We start from the raw sequence: 22,605 nt of genomic DNA on the forward strand, positions 1-22,605 counted from the left end.
TTTTTTTGGGGGGTGATGGTATTGGGATAATTTTCATTTTATTCCCTTTCCACATGTATGTTTTCTAAATTATCTAACATGTATTATTTGAGTAACAAAACAATTTTAAGGTAAATAGATATTTTAAAGAGCATTTTAAAGCTACTGCTTCCTTCTGCAAACATTAAACACTTTGTATATGCATTAACCTAGACATGACAAACATTCAGCAAAACATTCTGCCTGCACTCAAATCTCTTATGTTTATTAGTTGGAAAGGTCTACATTTTTCAATTTTTACATTTTTCTTTCACACAGTTTAACACATTAAACCCTCCAAAAGCTCTTCCAAAATCCGTAATGAAGTCCTATGACAATCAATTCATTGAAAGTCATTTATGTGCCCAATGTGGTTAAGCAATAAATAAAAGTGAAGAACATTTAAAAAGCAAACACACTTAGAAATATGAAGGTTTAAGGGAAAAAGAATTACCTAATCTTGGTAGTTAAGCCCCTAAAACAAGATCAACTAATAATAATAATACCTACCAGGTATTAAAATGCTTTCATTGTGCCAAGCAATTTGCAGGTTACTATACATATAAAATATATTGTCCTAGGAAGCATTTTTTAAAAAATAGTTCTATGGATAGGTCATTTTAGTCCCATTTAAAAGAGAAAAAATGAATTTCAGAAGCTAAAATAACATACCTAAGTTCAAAAGAGCCAGGCTGAAAACCCGAACCTTCCTCACTTCAAAGCCACTTTACATCTCTACTTACTTTGCAATCTTCTCCTTGAGAAGTTTCCAGTCCCACAGGTTTGTAGGAGTAACATTCCACATATCATACTGAAGAATCTAAGGAATAAACAACCCAAATTTATGATAAATCATTATATGACAATTTAAAACTATGACAAAAACCAAACAAATAACTAACTGCCATGCCCCTACATCCCAACAAATGCTGTCTTTTGGTAAAGCTGTGTAAGAAATACAAGGACCAGAGACTTTCCTGGACAAATTTCTATGTAGTCATATTGATTAGAAGCGGGCTAAGAAAACTGATTAAGGCTTACCTCTTCCCCATGTCCCTGCTGAGTCCTCTCAGAGGACCCCTATCATATCTACAAACCAGGAAATTCTAACATTTATGAAAGCATGTTGTTTTTGTACAGTAAAAGAATTACTCTAGCCTCATCTTTTTTAACTGCCTTGATCTACCTCTCAATCTATCTATTTAGCTAATAAACTTATTTTCAAATATAGAGTTCCTAAATATCAGCAGGAACTGTGAGAACTAAAAATAACATCTTATTTTACAGGGAGGAGAATCATACTACCCATGATGAAGGCAGTGTGGATGGCGGAATTCTAGGACAGCTCCCAGATTCCCACCCCCTCTAGGGTATAGGCCATTATATTCTCCTCCCCTTCAGTGTATACAGGACCTGGAAATATGATGGATGCTACTCACATAACTATGACAAATGTGAAGGGTTTCTGCAGGTGCAATTAAGGGTGAAAATCAGTTAATTTTTTAGTTAAAAGTGAGATTATCCTGGGTGGCCCTGACCTAACAAATGAAAACCCTCAAAAGGGCGACTGGACTGGGCTCTTCTTGAAATGAGGGACTCTCCCTCCTACTGGCTTTGAAGAAGCAAGATGCCAAGAGTTCTAGAGTTACAAGGAAATGAACAACCAGGTGAGCTTGGAGGAGGACCCTGAGCCTCAGATGAGACCACAGCCTCTACCAACATCCTGACTGTAGCTTTGAGAGATCCAGAGATTAAGACTCAGCTAACCCAAGTCTGCACTCATGACCCATGGAAACTGATACTGAATGTATGTTGTTTTAATCCACTAAGTTTAGTAATAGAAAACTAATACTTGGGAGTTCCCTGGTAGTCTAGTGGTTAGGATTCAATGCTTTCACTGCTGTGGGCCCTGGTTCGAACCCTGGTCGGAGAACTAAGATCCTGCAAGCTGCGCATGGTGCGGCCAAAAAAGAAAAAAAAAAACTAATACAGTTAGCATTCTTCTTACATCATTTTAGCAATGATTAGTTTTAAATAGAGTATCCTTTTTACTCCAGAGGACAAAAGGACCATATGAGTTTACTCTGTCTGGTGTAACAAATTACCACAAATTTAGTGGCTTAAAATAACAAAAATTTATTCTCTCATAGTTCTAGAGGCCAGAAGCCCGAACTCAATACGTTGGGAAGGCCTCACTCCCTCCACAGGCTGGAGGAGATTCTGTTCTTTGCCTCTCCAGCTTCCAGTGGCTCTCAGTAGTCCTGGGTTGCGGCTGCATCACTCCGATCTCTGCCTCCATGGTTGTGTTGCCTCCTCTTCTTCTCTGTGTCTCTTGTAAGGACAACTGTCACTGGATTTAGGGCCCACCTGGATAATCCAGGACAATCTCCTCACCTCAAAATCCTTAACTACATCTGCAAAGACCCTTTTTAAACCAAATAAGGTAACGGTCATAGGTTCCAGGCATTAGGATGTGAACATATCTTTTTGAAGGCTACCATTCAGCCTACCATAGGAACTCACAGGCAAAAAGAAACTTCATCCATATACTTACTCCTTTGCTGACTGGAGAGCCCTCATAGGTTTCATATGGGCCATACTCCTTGGCCAGTTCACAGCTGGCTTCCAAGGCTCCATAATAAATGGTTTCAAAGATCTGCTTATTCAATAACTGGGCCTCCGGACTCTCAAAAGGGTACCTCATCAGAATAAAAGCATCTGCCAGACCTTGTACCCCAATTCCAATGGGGCGATGGCATCTATTTGATACGCTTGCCTTCGTGCCAACAGATTTAGAGAAGAGATAACATTAATGAACAGTAAAAGCAACATTCTGTAACAAATGACACACTCTCTCTCTTTATCTCAGTTTTCTCACACCATTCCAATGATAACCATTTAGATGATGACTAGAAGACTGTGATAAACTCCTTCCACCTCGGATTTCAATAATTACCAATAAGCAGAGAAATCTATTCATACCTCTGGGACAGGGTAGTAGTTAATATCAATAATTTTATTCAGATTTCGGACAATGACTTTGGTGACTTCAGCCAACTTCATAAAGTCATATGTGTGTTCCGATGTGACATACATATTCAGGGCCAGGGAAGCCAAGTTACAAACTGCAACCTGGAATTCGAAGAAAAAGGGTCAAGAGTCACACGATTTTTATTTCTTCCACTGTGTCAATGACACTACTCTGTAAGCCTCTAACACTTGCTGACATTAAAATTTTAAATTTCTATCTTGACTCCTCTCTCTTCATCATTCACCAGTTCATTTCTAAATCCCAAAACCTATTCATATATGTGAACTGTAACATGCACCAGTGAAATAGGTAAGATGGGGAAAGAACCATATGCTTCATAGTACATGGCTCTACTATCAGACGTATGCCACATTGTGCTATAATTTTTTATATATATCTGTCAGTAGATGTGCACTGTCCAATACAGCAGCCACTAGATTAAAACTAAATGAAATTTAAAATTCAGTTTCTCAATTGCACTAGTCACATTTCATGTGCTCAGTAGCCACCCAACACAGAACATTTCTATCACTGCATAAAGTTCTTCCAAACTGCACATCTACTTCACCCTCACTGAGACTCTGACAGCCCTTAACTCCTCTCACCTAGACTCCCTCATGCCCTTCACACCTACTCAATTCTACACATGTTGCCAAAGTACCCATTTTTAAAACATAGCTTGAATCACATAAGCCTGATAAATGCTAGGGAGAAAAATAAGGCAGGAAAAGAAAACAGAGTCTTGGGGCTAAGGATGGAAGGAGTGCCATTTTTAAACAGAGTTGTCAAGGAAGACCTCACTGAGAATGGGATATATGAAGAAAGAACTGAAGAAGTTAGAAAGCAAGCCACGTGGCTACCTGGGGAGAAGAGCATTTTAACGGTCAAAAATCCTGAGACAGGAGTATGCTTGATATGTTTGAGAAATAGCAATAAAATTAGTAGAGCTGGAGCACAGTGAGGAAGGGGGAAAGTAAGAGCAGATGAGGTGGGATACTCAGTTGTGTAGGATCTCACAGGGCATTATAAGGACAGAAACGAGGTACTGATACATGCTACAGCATGGACAACTGACACAAAAGACCAAATATCATAGGATTCCATTTATATGGAATACCTACAATAGACAAATCCAGAGACAGAAAATAGGTTAGCGGTGCCAGGGCCTGGGTGAAGAGGGGAACAGGGAGTGACTGCTAAAGGGTACAAGGTTTCTTTCTGGGGTGATGAAAATGTTCTGGAATTAGTTATCAGTGATGGTTGCACAACCTTGTGAATGTACTAAAAAAACACTGAATTGTATACTTTAGAAGGGTGAAATTTATGGTATGTGAATTATATCTCAATTTAAAAAAAAGGATGAACGAACTCTGGATGGGTTGGAAAATCAAAGATGAGTATTGTGCAGAGGAATGATATGATCTGATTTTTGTTTTAAAAAGGGTCATTTTATTCTTTATAATATAATCTATCTTGAATAACAGTCATGAGTATATGTCAATTTCCTCCAACTAAATTGTAAGTTTCCAGAGGGCAGGGGCTGAGCCACATTCATTTATATCAGAGAGCACTTAGTATAGTGTCTTACACATGGCTGGTGCTCAGTAAACTTTGTTAAATTAAACTGCAACCTTAGCAGTATGTTCAACTCACTCACCATTTTCTTTCTGACTTTTCATTTGTCATGTTTTTTTTAGGTCCTAGAATTTGGGATCTGCTCCTTCTTCCTCATTTTCATAGTTTACATCTAATATCCAAGCTGCCTGTCATCTGACTAACGCAACAATCTCCTTAAACTAACCTCCAGCCTCTTCTCACACTAAGCCATTCTATAACCAGAAGCAAGAGCCATCCTTCCCATCCTAGGGATGCTATTTTCCTTTCAGAAATCTACAAGGGCTTTCCTGTGTCTGAGACATGCCATCTTTCACGTACTATCTCCCTTCCCCCAGTTGCAGCCATCTCTCCATACACCAAACCTTAATGTATTTGCTCCATCAAAACAAACTTACTTTTACACTCACTGCACAAAACCTATCCCTGTCTCTGATCTGTCATACAGGCAGTTCTTCCCGAATGGAAAGCTTTTCCATAAATTTCTTGTTAAAATATCCAAATCTATGTCTCATTTCTAGCCTTGCCTCTTCTGTGAATCACCTTAAAGATCTGAGATGAGAACTCCGTCTCACCATTCACTGAAAGGACTCTCTCATGCTTACATACTTTAAACTGAATGAGCACCCTAACACGTTACTGTGTTTGTCCTAACCCTAACCTAAATAACTATATATTGCCATTTTTCTCAAGTAAAGGTTATTACAACAATGTGTGTGAAATAAAAAATTGACAGTCTTTTCCACATGGCTCAGACTAAAAGATATTTAAGAGCACACATCACACCTCTTCCTTTATAATCTCTATTTTAGTGCCCTTCTGCTTACAGCAAGCTATGAAAACTCCCTTCACCCAACTCAAGGGAAAACATGTGAGGGATTCACAAATAATTCACAAACTCCTAAGATTCTTCTCTCAGTACCTGAGGCAGAAGTTTTTCTACCTACCTCATCTTTGCTGGTATACTCTACTATTTCTGTGCACAGGTTGCTGCATTTGATCGTTCCTAGGTTCTGCTGGTTGCTCTTCCGATTACAGGAATCTTTGTAGAGCATGTACGGGGTACCTGTCTCTGTCTGAGACTCAATGATGGCATACCAAAGCTGCTGAGCTTTTACAACTTTGCGGACACGACCCTCTTTCTCATAACTGAAAGGCAAAGCTAGTATTATTTTAATATTCCCTAAGGAAAATCTTTATTGCAGATAACATGAAGAGAAACACCAAAATATAAAATATTGAAAACTCTTATATTTCTTACTAAGTTTTGCTGAGAGAAAGAAATTAGGAATATGATATTTATTTTACTATGGCTCAAGCCAATCCCACTGAATCAACAAAACCTTCCATAATAAAAAGGAACAAAACCTGAAGTACTCAAATCGTGCTATTGTGCTAAAGCAGTACTGTTGTGCTATAATTTAATGAACTATTGACATGTGTGTCCCAGTTGCCCTTGATTCCTGTGTACTATACAAAGCATAACTTGTTCTGTCAAATGTACTTTATGACAAAGCAAATTAATAACCCTGCTAAATAACTCTTTGCATTAATTTTTTAAAGGATCAATTAAAAAAACCTGAACACCTATTTACATGTCCCAAAGTTTTAAGAAAGAAGACAAACCAAAATTTTGGTGAAGATTCAGGAAGAAAACATGACCAAAATAAAATTATTAGTCACATTCTCTTCCAGATGCTTCTCAAGATACCTAGAAACTGGCTAATGACTGACGTAGTTTTAAAATTTAGATCCTGTAAATAAAAGAAACACACGGTTAAAACATTATTATTCTCATATTTTTCCCATACCTTTCATATAGCTTCTCAAATTCTTCTCCCCAGACCTCATCCAGACCAGGACACTCATTTGGACACATCAAAGACCAGTCCTACAAAGGGAAGAAGAGTACCAACCATAAGAAACTTCAAATAACCAACCACACGTAGTCCATTAGGAACACTGCAAGGGATATTGTGGCTTCCATAGACTGTCTTAAAAATTTGCTTTAGAAATAATAATTTTAGGCTCAGGCCCAAACATCTAGTTTTGCATGTTTGTTCATGACCCTTCAACCATTTAGGTCAGATAGCATCTACTTTAGAGAATAAAAATCCAAGAAGGCAAGAATGACATCTCTTAACTTGTTCAGCATGCCTTTCCATTGCATAACATATAGGTGGACTCTTCCTAAGCATGATTTAAGATGACTGAGGAGAAAACTTATATGAATCCAGTTGTTATTACTAACAAGTACCTATCTCTCACCTGATTAGTCTCCACTCGTTTCATGAAGAGATCCGGAATCCAAAGGGCAAAGAAAAGGTCCCTGGCACGCTGCTCTTCCTTTCCTGTGTTCTTCTTTAAATCAAGGAACTCAAAGATGTCTAAATGCCAAGGCTCCAGGTAAATAGCAAATGCCCCAGGTCGCTAATGGTAAACAAATCATCATTCTTTTCAGAATCAGAATGAAACAAAGAAACTTCATATTTTCCAAAGCACTTCAATAATATCTCCTTGGATCTTCACTACAATTAATGAATTAAATGAGATAATACAAATACAAGTACTATAAAAATATAAAGTAGTAGTAGTTTTCTTACAATTCTAGCAGTAAAAAAGAACATTTAACATAAAGAAAGTGTGGAACAATAAAGACTAAATAGGACTTCCCTGGTGGCACAGTGGTTGAGAATCCACCTGCCAATGTAGGGAACAAGGGTTCAAGCCCTGGTCTGGGAAGATCCCACATGCCACAGAGCAACTAAGCCCGTGAGCCACAACTACTGAGGCTGCGCTCTAGAGCACGCGAGCCACAACTGCTGAAGCCTGCGTGCCTAGAGCCCGTGCTCCGCAACAAGAGAAGCCACCGCAATGAGAAGCCCGCGCACCTCAACAAAGAGTAGCCCCCACTCGCCACAACTAGAGAAAGCCCGCGTGCAGCAACAAAGACCCAACTCAGCCAAAAATAAATAAATAAATTTATTTTTAAAATACAAGAAAAATAAAAGAAAGACTAAATAATTTATCCAAAATGACACAGTGAACTAGGGATGGAGCTTCCACTTCAGCTGTCGTCCAGCTCACTTTACACTATGTGACATGTATGTAAAGCCCAAAGAAAATCACTTTAACTTTGACAATAATGTTGTGCTCAAAAGGTCAAAAAGGTGGTATGTCTTATCAAGGTCCCCATAGATTTTTTTTTAAGTGCATTAGAAGGAAATTCATAAACTAATAGGTGATTACTATGCCTACATATCCATAAGAGACAGGCTAGATAGTTGCAAACTACCCTGCTGATAACATTGGGTAAATGATCAAATACTCTCAACTTTACTTTTCCCTCTATAAAATAGACAGTTTTGTTTTCTGTTTTTGTTTTCTTTTTTTAAAGAAAAACCTAGAAAACATATTACAACCCTTTTTCAAGGTTAGGTATCAATATGAATCACAACTTTAGAAATTCCTTGCAAATAAACTGTCATGTAAGACAGCTGACTCAATCACTGGCTGCCTGGAGCCAGGGATAAAGTATGTATGGGTGGGAGTGATGGGTGATTAATACAAAGGTGCATGAGGAAACATGTTGGGGTTATGAAAATGTTCTATGTCTTGACTGGTGTGATTACACAAGTATATACATCTGTCAAAATCATCAAAATGTATACTTCAAGTGTATACACTTAGAAGTAAAAATTATACTCATTAAATTGATCATAAAAGTGGAAAAAAAGCAAAGTTGTTAGAAACATACACAATGAGCCATCTTATTATAAGCATATATGAGAAAAGATTTTCAGTTCTGGTTTCTAGGACTTTCAGTAACAGAGCATACCTTGTTTCCACCTTGATCCACATATCGAGCTGTGTTGTTATATACTCTCAACATTGGTACAAGACCATTGGAATTGCCATTAGTCTGAAAGAGAAACTGAGGATAAAGGCATCTGGAGGAGAAATAGGGGGCTCAGCAAGGAAAAGAACAAAATGGTTCAACAGTGGACAAATCACTCTCTCCCAGTCTACAGTTTCATCTGCTCCCCATCTCTTCCTCTGCTTTTAAAACATAATGCCCAACATAAAATAAAATTTTGCTGAATAAATCACAATTATGTACGAAGTTATTTCATGGCATCTCTAATTTACAATGAGAAATAACAACTACAAGTCAAAAGAATCCAAAATCAGGATAGCTAAATTTAAACCCCACACCTTCAAAAGGTCATTATATAAAGAAATACTTTGGGTAGAGTAAAAATGCTACTACAGTATCTTTTTCCCAAAAGAATTCAAGGCAATTTACAATAAGAATTATATGCAATGGATAAATCAAGACAATAAGGTAAATGGAGATTCTCAGCAATAAATGGATTCTAGAATGAAGATGAAAAAAAATACATAAACTCCTAAGACTAGAAGATACCTCATCAAATTTTTAAAATAATCCTTCTAACCTCAAGGCAAGCCTTTAAACAGCCTAGAAAGATAAGTGAGCAATGTCTCACCCTACTATTATATAATGAACACCACATAATGGAATGGTTTTCTTCTGGACTCTAACTTTATTCTATAGGGTTAGATATTTTCACCTTACAGAGGAGGAAATAAACTCAGAGATGTAAAATAACTTGCACTAGGCCACACTACTAGTAATTAGTGAAGATAGGATTTAAATCCAGGACTTACCCAAAACCACTACTTTTTCCTTTTTTTTTCCTAATTGAAGTATGGTTGATTTACAATAGTTAGTTTCAGGTGTACAGCACAGTGATTCAGCATTTTTGCATATTATACTCCATTATAGGTTATTACAATATAATGGGTATAATTCCCTGTGCTATACAGTAGATCCTGGTTGCTTATACATTTTACACTTTGTGTTTTTTTTTTTTTTTAATTTTATAGCTACTTTATTTATTTATTTATTTATTTTTGGCTGTGTTGGGTCTTCGGTTCGTGCGAGGGCTTTCTCTGGTTACGGCAAGTGGGGGCCACTCTTCATCGCGGTGCGGGGACCGCTCTTCATCGCGGTGCGCAGGCCTTTCACTATCGTGGCCCCTCCCGTTGCGGGGCACAGGCTCCAGACGCGCAGGCTCAGTAGTTGTGGCTCACGGGCCCAGCCGCCCCGCGGCATGTGGGATCTTCCCAGACCAGGGCTCGAACCCGTGTCCCCTGCACTAGCAGGCAGATTCTCAACCACTGCGCCACCAGGGAAGCCCCTATACATTTTAATATATAGCAGTTTGTATCTGTTAATCCCATGCCCCTAATTTGTCCCTCCCCCCTTCTTGCTCCCCTTCAGTAACCACAAGTTTGTTTTCTTTATCTGTGAGTCTGTTTCTGTTTTGCATATGCATCCATTTGTATTATTTTTTAGATTCAACTCGAAATCATGATCTTGACTCCCAGTGAACAGTGAACTAGAAGAGATGAAATTTACCTCATAAAGCGACAATGTTTAAAGCTTGAATCTTGGCTCTATCACATATTAAGTGACTAATCTCTGTAAGTAATTTAACTTTCTAAGCTTCAGCTTCCTCACTTATCAAATGAAGACTTTGTGGCTATACTCACAAAGTTACTGTAAGGAATAAAGTTTACTGTGTCTGTAATGATATCTATCTCATAAGGCTGCAGTAAGGGTTAAATGTGTAATTCACATAAAAATTTATAACAGATTCAGCATGTAGTGAGCAATGAATAATAATAATGCTATCATTATTGCTAAAATAAATCAGGATTCCAAAATCTGACCCTAGAGACCATCTAATCAACCTCTAATAAGACAGATGAAAATGAGACCAGAAGTAGTGAAATTACTCAGTCTAAGTCACACAGCCAGTAAGTAATTAACAGAAATCCAGGTCTCCCAAGCCCCAGCAAATGCCCTCTCAATCACAAGCCTGGTTGCTTATGGACTTGAATCTCTCTAAGCCTATACATTTTTATTTATTTTTTTTTAATTTATTTATCTATTTATTTATTTTTGGCTGTGTTGGGTCTTCGTTTCTGTGCGAGGGCTTTCTCTAGTTGCGGCAAGCGGCAAGCGGGGGCCACTCTTCATCGCGGTGCACGGGCCTCTCACTATCGCGGCCTCTCTTGCTGTGGAGCACAGGCTCCAGACGCGCAGGCTCAGTAGTTGTGGCACACGGGCTTCGTTGCTCCGCGGCATGTGGGATCTTCCCAGACCAGGGCTCGAACCCGTGTCCCCTGCATTGGCAGGCAGATTCTCAACCACTGCGCCACCAGGGAAGCCCAAGCCTATACATTTTTAGTCACACAACAGAGGCTTACCCCAGCAATGTAGCTGCCAGTAGCTCGAATACAACTCACAGCAACACCAATTCCCCCAGCCGACTTGGATATCAATGCACACTGCTTTAGAGTGTCATAAATGCCTTCAATGCTATCATCTTTCATACTCAGAAGGAAACAGCTACAGGGGGAAAAAGTCACAACTCAGCAAGGAACCGAAGCAAAGCAGAATCAAAAAATGACTATATAATCCAAAGACAGTAAGTTAGGCAAATAAACAATTTGAAGCTTACAAAATTCCTAGGGGTTTTTAGAAGGAAAAAAAACAAAACTTTTTACTGGATATGACACAATAAGATATATCAACATATATTGTTTTAAAATCACCTTGCTGCCTACCCTAGAAGCCTTCCTGGAAGGAAGGCTTAGAGATAAGTCTAAAAATATTAGCTTCCATGTTCACCAGACTGCAAATGTGCCATTATAACATTTTCTCATGTAAATTCCTAAGCATACGTAACACCTTTTCAACCTATTAGTAAACCAAGAAAAATTAAACATTTATGAAAAAAACCCCACCTATCCAATATTGAACCAAATTTGGTATGTCCATCAAAATTTAGCTTCCTTACAGTCTTTTTGAAGACAACTGTTGTACCTGTGCTTTGGATCTTATCCTCCTACCGCAGGAACCTTAGTCTTCCAATGATCCCTTCACTAACTTAAATATTCAACCAATCAGATGGACTCTGTTGACTTTTTCTATTAAATATTCAGATGTTCAGAAAGGTATAGAGAAAAATATAACATATACTTTGTATTTACCACCTACCTCAAGAAATAAGATACTACAAATATAACCTAATTACAATCATATACCATTTCCATGCCTTTCTACGTTCTTTTAGCATTGACATATGTTCCACATTTTTTTAAATTTCTGGTTCCATATTAATTTATCTTTCTGTAACCCGCTTTTATTTAACTCAATACTGTTAGAGATTCATTCCTACTGATACATATAGGACTAGTTTATTTTCACTGCTGTAAGGTATTCCATTGTATGAATATACCAATATATTTGTCCATTTGCCTGCTGGTGGACATTTGGATTATTTCCAATTTGTTTGCTATTCTAAACAATGCTGCTGTGAAAGTTCTTAAACATATCTCCTTGTGCTTATGTCTAAGGATTTCTATAGGGTATAAACCTAGGAGAGGAATTTCTGGGTCAAAAGATATGCATGTGTTCCCATTCTCCAAAGTGAATGGGTAAGTATACTCCATCTAGCAATGCATGAGAGTTCCCTATGTTCCACATTCTTACCAATACTTACTATTATCAGCCTTTTAATTTGTATCAATCTGTTGGGTATGAAATATCTCATTATGATGTTAACTTTCATTTTCTTAATCACCAGCAAAGTTTATCATCATCTCACGTGTTTATTAGCCAATCAGTTTCTTCCACAAATTAGCCCATGTTTCTATTTGGTTTTGTGTCTTTCTTATAATCCTTCAACAGTTAACATACATTGCAAATATCTTCTCCCAGTCTGAAACTTTTTTCACGGTATTTGGTTCACAGAAGTTTTAAATTTTAGTGTAGTCAAATTTTCCTTTATATTGTTTGCTTATTATATCTATTTTAAGAAATCCTTCACTACTCTGAGGTCATATATAATCTACCAAGATGTAAGTTGATAGTCATGTCTGCAGCTCACTTTCAAATGACTCAGCCAAAAAAAATTTTTTTTTAATTTTAAAGATAAAAAATACATATATATGGCAAAATGTTAGTTTTTTTTTTTTTATTTACTTATTTTTGACTGTGTTGGGTCTTCGTTTCTGTGCGAGGGCTTTCTCTAATTGCGGCAAGCGGGGGCCACTCTTCATCGCGGTGCGCGGGCCTCTCACTATCACGGCCTCTCTTGTTGCGGAGCACAGGCTCCAGACGCGCAGACTCAGTAGTTGTGGCTCACGGGCCCAGTTGCTCCATGGCATGTGGGATCTTCCCAGACCAGGGCTCGAACCCGTGTCCCCTGCATTGGCAGGCAGATTCTCAACCACTGCGCCACTAGGGAAGCCCCAGTAATTTTCTTTATCTAGGCAGAAGTGAGTGTATGGGTGGAGTTCACTGTCCTTTTCTTTAAATTTTCTGAATGTTTGAAATTCATATTAAAAAGTTGGGGAGGAAAATATTTATTTTCTCTATATGTTCTTCTAAAAGATTTTACTTTCACATTCTCTTGAATTTATTTCTATATGTGGCATGAAGAAGGGAAATCTAATTATACTTTTCCCCATAGGATAACCAATTTCCTTAGCATTGTTTTCCCAATGAAATGCAATGACACCCTGTTATTCATCAAGTTCCCATATAAGCCTGAATCTCTTTTTGAGCTCTCTGTTATGTTCCAGTGGCCAGAGCAAATACTACACTATCCCAGAGTAAATATCATAAAGTATGGTATTTACTCTGGGATAGACAAACCATGCGTTTATAGTGGTCTTGAAATCTGGTAGGACTTTTTCTTCAAAACTATCTTGCTATTTATATTAGTTTCCTGTAGCTGTCCTAACAAATACCACTAACTCAGTGGCTTAATATAGAAATTTATTCTCTCACAGTTCAGCAGGTCAGAAGTTCAACATCAGTTTCACTGGGTCAAAATCAAGGACATTCCTCCAGAGGCTCTAGGGGAGGATATATTCCTTGCCTCTTCCAGTTTCTGGTGGCTCCTTTGCTTGTAGCCCCATCACTCCAATTTCTGCCTCTATCTACACACTGTCTTCTTTTCTTCTGTATGTATCATATTTCCCTCAACCTCTCTCTTATAAGGATATTTTTACTGGATTCAGGGCCCACCTGAATAATTCAGGATAATCTCCCTATGTCAAGATCTTTCTTAATCATAACTGCAAAGACTGGTTTCCTTATAAAGTAACATTTACAGGTTCCAGGGATTAGGACCTGATATCTTTGAGCAGCACTAGATTATTCTTAGCCTTTTGCTCTTCCATATAAATTTTAGAATCAGCATGTTGAAATTGTGACTGGAATTACACTGAAACTATAGATTAACTTGGGAAAAACTGACATTGTTACAATATTAAATCCGTTTATGAATGTAAGATCACTCTCCATTTATTTGTTTTTTAACGTCCTTCAATTACATTTTAGAATTTTTTCCTTAAAAGCCTTACACACCTTTCATTAGATTTATTCTTGGGTACCTTCCAGTATTATGATATGTTTTAAACTTAAATCTTCTAACAGCTAAAGTACAGAAACTCAACTGATTAATTTATGTTGAATTTACATCCAGATATTCTGCTGAAATCTTTTTAATTCTAATAATTTGTCTGTAGATGCTCTTCAGGAATCATTACAGTTTCGTTCCCTCATTTCCAATCTTTTTTTTTCTTATCTTACAATGCTGGCTCAGGCCTCCACTACAATGCTGAAAACAGAGGTCCAATAGATCTAAGTTTTTAGTGGATTATCTTTTACCAAATAAAGGAAGTTATTTTCTATATCTATTTTGCTAGTTTTTTTTATTATGAAAGTATTAAATGATATAAAATGTTAGTGCAATGAATTACATTAATACACTTTTTTTTAAATATAAATTTATTTATTTTATTTATTTATTTTTGGCTGCATTGGGTCTTTGTTCCTGCACGCGGGCTTTCTCTAGTTGCAGCTAGCAGGGGCTACTCTTCATTGTGGTGCACGGGCTTCTCATTGCAGTGGCTTCTCTTGTTGCGGAGCACGGGCTCCGGTAGTTGTGGCGTGCAGGCTCAGTAGTTGTGGCACATGGACTCAGTAGTGGCAGCACATGGGCTTAGTTGCTCCACAGCATGTGGGATCTTCCCGGACCAGGGCTCGAACCCGTGTCCCCTGCATTGGCAGGCAGATTCTCAACCACTGCGCCACCAGGGAAGCCCTAATACACTTTTTGATGTTCACATATCCTTGAGTTTCTTGGATAAACAAACTTGCTTAGGGTGTATTAGTCTTTTTTTTTTTTTTTTTTTTTTTTTTACAAATTACCAGACTCCATTCCAGTGTTTCCTTTCTCAGAAAATGGCACCATAATAAATCCTGTTACTCTACCCATAAACTCAGGAACCACTCTTGACTCATCTCCAAATCATCAAATTCTATCAATTTTACCTCCCAAATCTCCTGAATTTGTCTATTTCTCTCAATCTCTACTTTCACCTCCCTAACCCAAAATACCATCATCTCTCATACAGACTACGATTAGAGTCTTCTAATTACTGTCAGTATCTACTTAAAAAAAAAAAAAAGCTTTATTGAGATATAATTCACACACCATGCAACTCCCCATTTAAAGTGTACAATTAATGGTTTTTAGTATATTCACAGAGTCGTACAACCATCACCACAATCATGTTTAAAATTTCATTATCGGCATTTGTCTCTCTTCAATTCATTTACCACATTGCAGTAAGAGAGCTTTCCAGAAAGTAAATCTCATTTAATCAGGACAGGAGTGATTAAATGTATATCAAATTAATTTTTATGTGAGGAACTGCCTAGTTTCTTCAGGTCAAGGTTTATTTCCCTAGCAAAAGCATTTCAGAACCTTAAAAGCGACTGTAGATGACGCGTACCTAGAAAGCTGTGGGCGGTTGGTGCCAGCATTGAAGAGAGTGGGAGAGGCATGGGTAAACCACTTCTCAGAAAGAAGGTTGTATGTTTCAATAGCAGCATCAATATCTTCTTTGTGAATGCCCACAGATACCCTCATCAACATATGCTGTGGTCTTTCAGCCACTAAAAACAAAAGAGGAATTTTCACATAATGGGACATGTCAGAAAAACTCGGCTGAGATATGTCCTTGAGTCAAAAAAAGGAACACCAAAAGGCAATTTTAAAAATTTTACACCAATAAGCAGCAAAATTATTCATAAACTAAACCTAAAGTTTAAAATGTTATTTAGAGTTTAAATAGAAGTGTTAAGGCTAATAGCTCAAAGCTCTATTTTCAATATAATGAATAGAAGATGTAACACACAAACACATTCACGTCTCACCTTTTCCACTGATCTTCAACAAATAGGATCGCTCCAGCGTCTAGAAAAAGCAAAACAACAAAAAACTTCCAGAGCATAGTTTTTAAAGACATAGTAGATATATCATTCACAATAAGGCAATCTATTTAAATCTTCTCCGTTTTTAATATAATCTTAAATGACAAGAATAGCATATTTCGTTTTACTAGCTTTAGCTTGGAACATTATCAATTGGCTATTTGTTTTGGAAAAGACTGCCTGAAAATTTCTGGAAAAAGCCAGCTCTATATTAATACGTATAATGTTAATAGCAGAAGTTGTAGTATTCATCACCACATCATAATGGTTAACATTTATGAAGTGCTTATAACAGGCTAGGCACTGATCAAAGCAACACACACACTCACTTACTCCTCAAGAGAATTTGCTGTTGAAATTTTATTATTATCCCCATTCTAAAGGTGAGGAAACTGAGGACAGAGAGATTAAGTATCTTGCTAATAAGAAATGGAGCAGAGATTTGAACCCAGGTGGTCTGACACCTACATTCATGTTCTCAATCACTACATAATACTGTTTATCAACACAAAAGTACCTAGAAAAGCACTTGGCACCTAGTAGGAATTCAATAAACAGTTGTTGCATAAACAGTAGAATATGGAATCATTCTGGTAAATTATCTGCATAACTCCAAAGGTATCCAGAAGTAATATTTGGAAAATTTGAAAATTGCAAATGAATAAGCTATCTTTCTGTAATTCAAACAACCACCACCAACCTAACCCCACTAATCCCACAGGTCCCCCAACTCCCAACAAATTACTACCTCTATAATTGTATCTCTAAAACATAAACAAAAACCTGTATTTCCCGATTCAAGGAGGAATTCCCACTTATTTGAAACCCATTATTTACCTTAAAGCCAAAGTAATTATAAGAGAAATCTCGGTCATAGATAATGGCAGAATTCAGGCGCTGGTGAAGGTAAAAAAAAAAAAAAACCCATAATTAAGATAATTAGACTTATTTTCACAAACTCTGGTATCTTTCAGCCCTGACTGCAGAACTAAAATTGACATAGAATATAAAAGAGATAACACTAAGTATTACTGTTGTAGAATAGAAATCCATACCTGATGTCAAGAAAAAAAAAATTATATAAATTGAGTATCCTAATTAGGTTTAAAAACATGTACATTAAAAGACCAGAAGAAAACATGTAAGTATAAGTTGTATATAAGTAAAAATATATATGTGACTTTCCAAACTTTCCCTATTATGTTTACAGTACATCTCTAAAGAGGGAAAGAACATGAGCATAAAAGGGACTATATTATCACCCTTAAACATGTTTTTAGATTAGCTATTACTCCAAAAGTATTGGAGCCATATAATTACTAATATGTATTTTTATCTTCCATTTTAAACTGCACATAACAATATATAAGATAAATAATTACATTAATTCTAAGGCTCATCAAATCCATGGTCCTTTAACAGGTTTTAAACAAACTACTGCTGTGACAGTAATATTTTAAAGCAGAACTGGCCATTGTTACAAGCTTTTGTAGGCTATAGAGCCATTTAAAGAAAACAAAAGCAATTAGGTACAAATAATCATCTTGGATGGAGAAATGTGGAGCCAGTCTTTCAAAATACTATCAGTGTTTCCATATAAGGATCCATGTCCAAGGACTTGAAAAATCTATACAAAACTCTTCCCTTCCTCTTAAATTTTTAAGGGCATCTTTGCTGCCAAAGACAGGTAGGGGCCTTACATGAATAATGGAGAACTGAAATACTTGATTATCAATATTTATTTTTTAGATACAGGTTTTTGCTGTTGTCGTTTTATTTTTGTTTTTCACCTGTCTTCAAGATTATACATATGAACAACACACAACTCAGTTTTCTCTCAGTCTCTTTAACATCAGATACCTATTTAGAGACAGCCGACTAATCATTCTATTACCTACAGTTAAAAGTGGTTTCTAATCTGTGCAGATATCGATGGTAAATAAATCCTGTGTGCAAAGGGGCTGGCTGGACCTACCCATCTTTTCCCTTCTGTTCTCTGGGTTGTAGTTAAGAAAGGGGTTGAAACACAAATAGATAATTTTTAAGCTGCTGAGCAAGAAGATCTTTCAAAATTTTACCTGAACCACCTTTTTGGATGTCAGTTTGGCAATGTCTACTAAAATTTTAAATGTACATACTCTTTGGCTCAGCAATTCCACTTAAGGGATTTACCTTACCGATACACTCATCTACGAGTAAAGCACTACCATACAAGGATATTCACTGCAGTGAAAAATGGAAAACAAATATTCATCACTAGAGCAATTCTTACATATATGTATAATGATGATACAGCTATAGAATGGAATTCTACGCAGGTAATTCATAAATGCTAATAAAGAACTATCTCTAAGATATACTTGCAAGTGAAAAAGTAACAGAAAGAATAGTATGCACAGTACACTACCACTAAAAGGAAAAATAAAGGTACACATACATGTATTATAGAACAGCTCTGGAAAAATACATTTTAAAATGACAAAATGTTGTTGTTTCTAGAGAGGAAAACAAGGATTCAGAGAAGCAGAAAGAATTACTTTTTATCTCTATCTCTTGTAGTGTTTAAATTTCTAAAAATGTCCTTATTGTCTTAAAAAAAAGAATCTATAAAAAATTTTTCACCAGAAAAGCATTATACATACATCTTTATTGGCCAAAACAATATCCACTGTTGACTTGGCCACCATGGGAGAGTGTTTGCCATTATGTGGATTTATGTAGCTGAAGAGGTCTTCCATTACATCTAAAAACAAAACAACAGAAAATTAAAATATCAAAATCACTTAACAGCTAATTCAATCTTCAGGTAACAGTTTAAAACAGTGGTTCTCAACCGTTTTTCATCCCAACCCACCTTAGTACCTAGCACAGAAAGTGCTCAATGAACATACACACGTTTAATAAACATATAAGGAAATTTATATATTTATAAGCTAAATAAGGAAACAATCTTCCAGAGTTAGAGTGAGCATAGGCTCCTGTAGTTTGAAAAAGACTGCCAAATGATTCTGACATATAACCCCATTGAGAATTACTGGTTGAAAATAAAGAAAAACAGAAATTATAACCTCTTCTCAAGTTTTTTTTTATCCTAACAAAACAGAAACTCAACTTAAAATTCAAAACCTGGGGGTCTGGGCAAGATGGCGGAAGAGTAAGACGCGGAGATCACCTTCCTTCCCACAGATAACATTAGAAATACATCTACACGTGGAACTGCTCCTACAGAACACCCACTGAACGCTGGCAGAAGACGGCAGACCTCCCAAAAGGCAAGAAACTCCCCACGTACCTGGGTAGGGCAAAAGAAAAAAGAAATAACAGAGACAAAAGAATAGGGACAGGACCTGCACCAGTGGGAGGGAGTGGTGAAGGAGGAAAGGTTTCCACACACTAGGAAGCCCCTTCGCGGGCGGAGACTGCTGGTGGCGGAGGGGGGAAACTTCGGAGCCACAGAGGAGAGCGCAGCCACAGGCGTGCGGAGGGCAAAGCGGAGAGATTCCCGCACAGAGGCTCGGCGCCGAGCAGCACTCACCAGCCCGAGAGGCTTGTCTGCTCCCCCGCCGGGGCGGGCGGGGGCTGGGAGCTGAGGCTCGGGCTTCGGTCGGATCCCAGGGAGAGGACTGGGGTTGGCGGTGTGAACACAGCCTGAAGGGGTTAGCGCACCACAGCTAGCCGGGAGGGAGTCCGGGAAAAAGTCTGCAGCTGCCAAGAGGAAAGAGACATTTTCCTGCCTCTTTGTTTCGAGGTGCGCAAGGAGAGGGGATTCAGAGCGCCGCCTAAACGAGCTCCACAGACAGGCGTGAGCCGCGGCTATCAGCACGGACCCCAGAGACGGGCATGAGACGCTAAGGCTGCTGCTGCTGCCACCAAGAAGCCTGTGTGCGAGCACAGGTCACTCTCCACACCTCCCCTCCCGGGAGCCTGTGCAGCCCGCCATGGCCAGGCTCCCGTGATCCAGGGACAACTTCCCTGGGAGAACGCAGAGCGCGCCTCAAGCTGCTGCAACGTCACGCCGGCCTCTGCTGCCGCAGGCACGCCCCGCCTCCGTACCCCTCCCTCCCCCCCGCCTGAGTGAGCCAGAGCCCCCGAAGCAGCTGCTCCTTTAACCCCGTTCTGTGTGAGCGAAGAACAGACGCCCTCAGGCGACCTACACGCAGAGGCGGGGCCAAATCCAAAGCTGAACCCCGGGAGCTGTATGAACAAAGAAGAGAAACGGAAATCTCTCCCAGCAGCCTCAGAAGCAGCGGATTAAAGCTTCACAAACAACTTGATGTACCTGCATCTGTGGAATACCTGAATAGACAACGAATCATCCCAAATTCAGGAGGTGGACTTTGGGAGCAGGATATATTAATTTTTCCCCTTTTCCTTTTTTTGTGAGTGTATATGTGTATGCTTCTGGGTGCGATTTTGTCTGCATAGCTTTGCTTTCACCATTTGTCCTAGGGTTCGGTCTGTCCATTTTTTTTTTTTTGTACTTAAAAAATTTTTTTTCTTAATAAATGTTTTCTTAATAATTTTTTCCTTATTTTCTATTTTTAAAAATTAAAAAAAATTTTTTTCGTAATAGGTTTTTCATATTTTTTATTTTAAAAAATTAAAAAATTTTTTTCTTCATAAATTTGTTACTTAATTTTTTTCTTATTTATTATAAAAATTAATATTTATTTTAAAAATTTAAAATAATTTTTTCTTAATAAATTTTTTCTTAATAATTTTTTTTCTTATTTTTTATTATAATAGCTTTATTTTATTTTATCCTCTTTCTTTCTTTCTTTCTATTTTTTCTCCCTTTTATTCTGAGCCATGTGGATGAAAGGCTCTTGGTGCTCCAGCCAGGCATCAGGGCTGTGCCTCTGAGGTGGGAGAGCCAAGTTCAGGACACTGGTCCACAAGAGACCTCCCAGCTCCACGTAATATCAAACGGCGGAAATCTCCCAGAGATCTCCATCTCAACGCCAAGACCCAGCTCTACTCAACGACCAGCAAGCTACAGTGCTGGACACCCTACGCCAAACAACTAGCAAGACAGGAACACAGCCCCATCCATTAGCACAGAGGCTGCCTAAAATCATAATAAGGCCACAGACACCCCAAAACACACCACCAGACGTGGACGTGCCCACCAGAAAGACAGGATCCAGCCTCATCCACCAGAACACAGGCACTAGTCCCCTCCACCAGGAAGCCTACACAACCCACTGAACCAACCTTAGCCACTGAGGACAAATATCAAAAACAACGGGAACTACAAACCTGCAGCCTGTGAAAAGGAGACCCCAAACACAGTAAGATAAGCAAAATGAGAAGACAGAAAAACACACAGCAGATGAAGGAGCAGGGTCAAAACACACCAGACCTAACAAATGAAGAGGAAATAGGCAGTCTACCTGAAAAAGAATTCAGAATAATGATAGTAAAGATGATCCAAAATCTTGGAAATAGAATAGACAAAATGCAAGAAACATTTAACAAGGACGTAGAAGAACTAAAGAGGAACCAAGAAACAATGAAAAACACAATAAATGAAATTAAAAATACTCTAGACGGGATCAATAGCAGAATAACTGAGGCAGAAGAACGGATAAGTGACCTGGAAGATAAAATAGTGGAAATAACTACTGCAGAGCAGAATAAAGAAAAAAGAATGAAAAGAACTGAGGACAGTCTCAGAGACCTCTGGGACAACATTAAATGCACCAACATTCGAATTATAGGGGTCCCAGAAGAAGAGAAAAATTAAGGGACTGAGAAAATATTTGAAGAGATTATAGTTGAAAACTTCCCTAATATGGGAAAGGAAATAGTTAATCAAGTCCTGGAAGCACAGAGTCCCATACAGGATAAACCCAAGGAGAAACATGCCAAGACACATATTAATCAAACTGTCAAAAATTAAATATAAAGAAAACATATTAAAAGCAGCAAGGGAAAAACAACAAATAACACACAAGGGAATCCCCATAAGGTTAACATCTGATCTTTCAGCAGAAACTCTGCAAGCCAGAAGGGAGTGGCAGGATATACTTAAAGTGATGAAGGAGAAAAACCTACAACCAAGATTACTCTACCCAGCAAGGATCTCATTCAGATGTGACGGAGAAATTAAAACCTTTACAGACAAGCAAAAACAGAGAGTTCAGCACCACCAAACCAGCTTTACAACAAATGCTAAAGGAACTTCTCTAGGCAAGAAACACAAGAGAAGGAAAACACCTACAATAACAAACCCAAAACATTTAAGAAAATGGGAATAGGAACATACATATCAATAATTACCTTAAATGTAAATGGATTAAATGCTCCCACCAAAAGACAGAGACTGGCTGAATGGATACAAAAACAAGACCCGTATATATGCTGTCTACAAGAGACTCACTTCAGACCTAAGGACACATACACACTGAAAGTGAGGGGATGGAAAAAAGATATTCCATGCAAATGGAAATCAAAAGAAAGCTGGAGTAGCAATTCTCATATCAGACAAAATAGAGTTTAAAATAAAGACTATTACAAGAGACAAAGAAGGACACTACATAATGATCAAGGGATTGAT

At 38.0% G+C, this 22,605-nt stretch overlaps 1 protein-coding gene across 3 annotated transcripts in view; it reads right to left on the minus strand.

The window, feature by feature from the left end:
• The window catches only part of RRM1 (ribonucleotide reductase catalytic subunit M1), a 42,402-nt gene that overhangs the window by 6,052 nt on the left and 13,745 nt on the right, over positions 1-22,605 (minus strand). For 2 of the 3 annotated variants that reach the window (XM_057552929.1, XM_057552930.1), the window contains exons 4-15: positions 18,689-18,789; positions 16,884-16,943; positions 15,990-16,029; positions 15,566-15,728; positions 10,961-11,102; positions 8,502-8,585; positions 6,932-7,093; positions 6,475-6,554; positions 5,611-5,812; positions 3,001-3,150; positions 2,573-2,794; positions 762-838 (exon numbers count right to left, since the gene is read on the minus strand). In XM_057552929.1, the coding sequence (XP_057408912.1) occupies positions 762-838; positions 2,573-2,794; positions 3,001-3,150; positions 5,611-5,812; positions 6,475-6,554; positions 6,932-7,093; positions 8,502-8,585; positions 10,961-11,102; positions 15,566-15,728; positions 15,990-16,029; positions 16,884-16,943; positions 18,689-18,789 (1,483 nt within the window). The remainder of the gene's footprint in view (positions 1-761; positions 839-2,572; positions 2,795-3,000; positions 3,151-5,610; positions 5,813-6,474; positions 6,555-6,931; positions 7,094-8,501; positions 8,586-10,960; positions 11,103-15,565; positions 15,729-15,989; positions 16,030-16,883; positions 16,944-18,688; positions 18,790-22,605) is intronic. The other variant, XM_057552931.1, reaches the window with a different exon arrangement.

Source organism: Balaenoptera acutorostrata, chromosome 9 (genome assembly GCF_949987535.1).
Source record: "Balaenoptera acutorostrata chromosome 9, mBalAcu1.1, whole genome shotgun sequence".
In the NCBI taxonomy this organism is placed as follows: Eukaryota; Metazoa; Chordata; class Mammalia; order Artiodactyla; family Balaenopteridae; genus Balaenoptera; species Balaenoptera acutorostrata.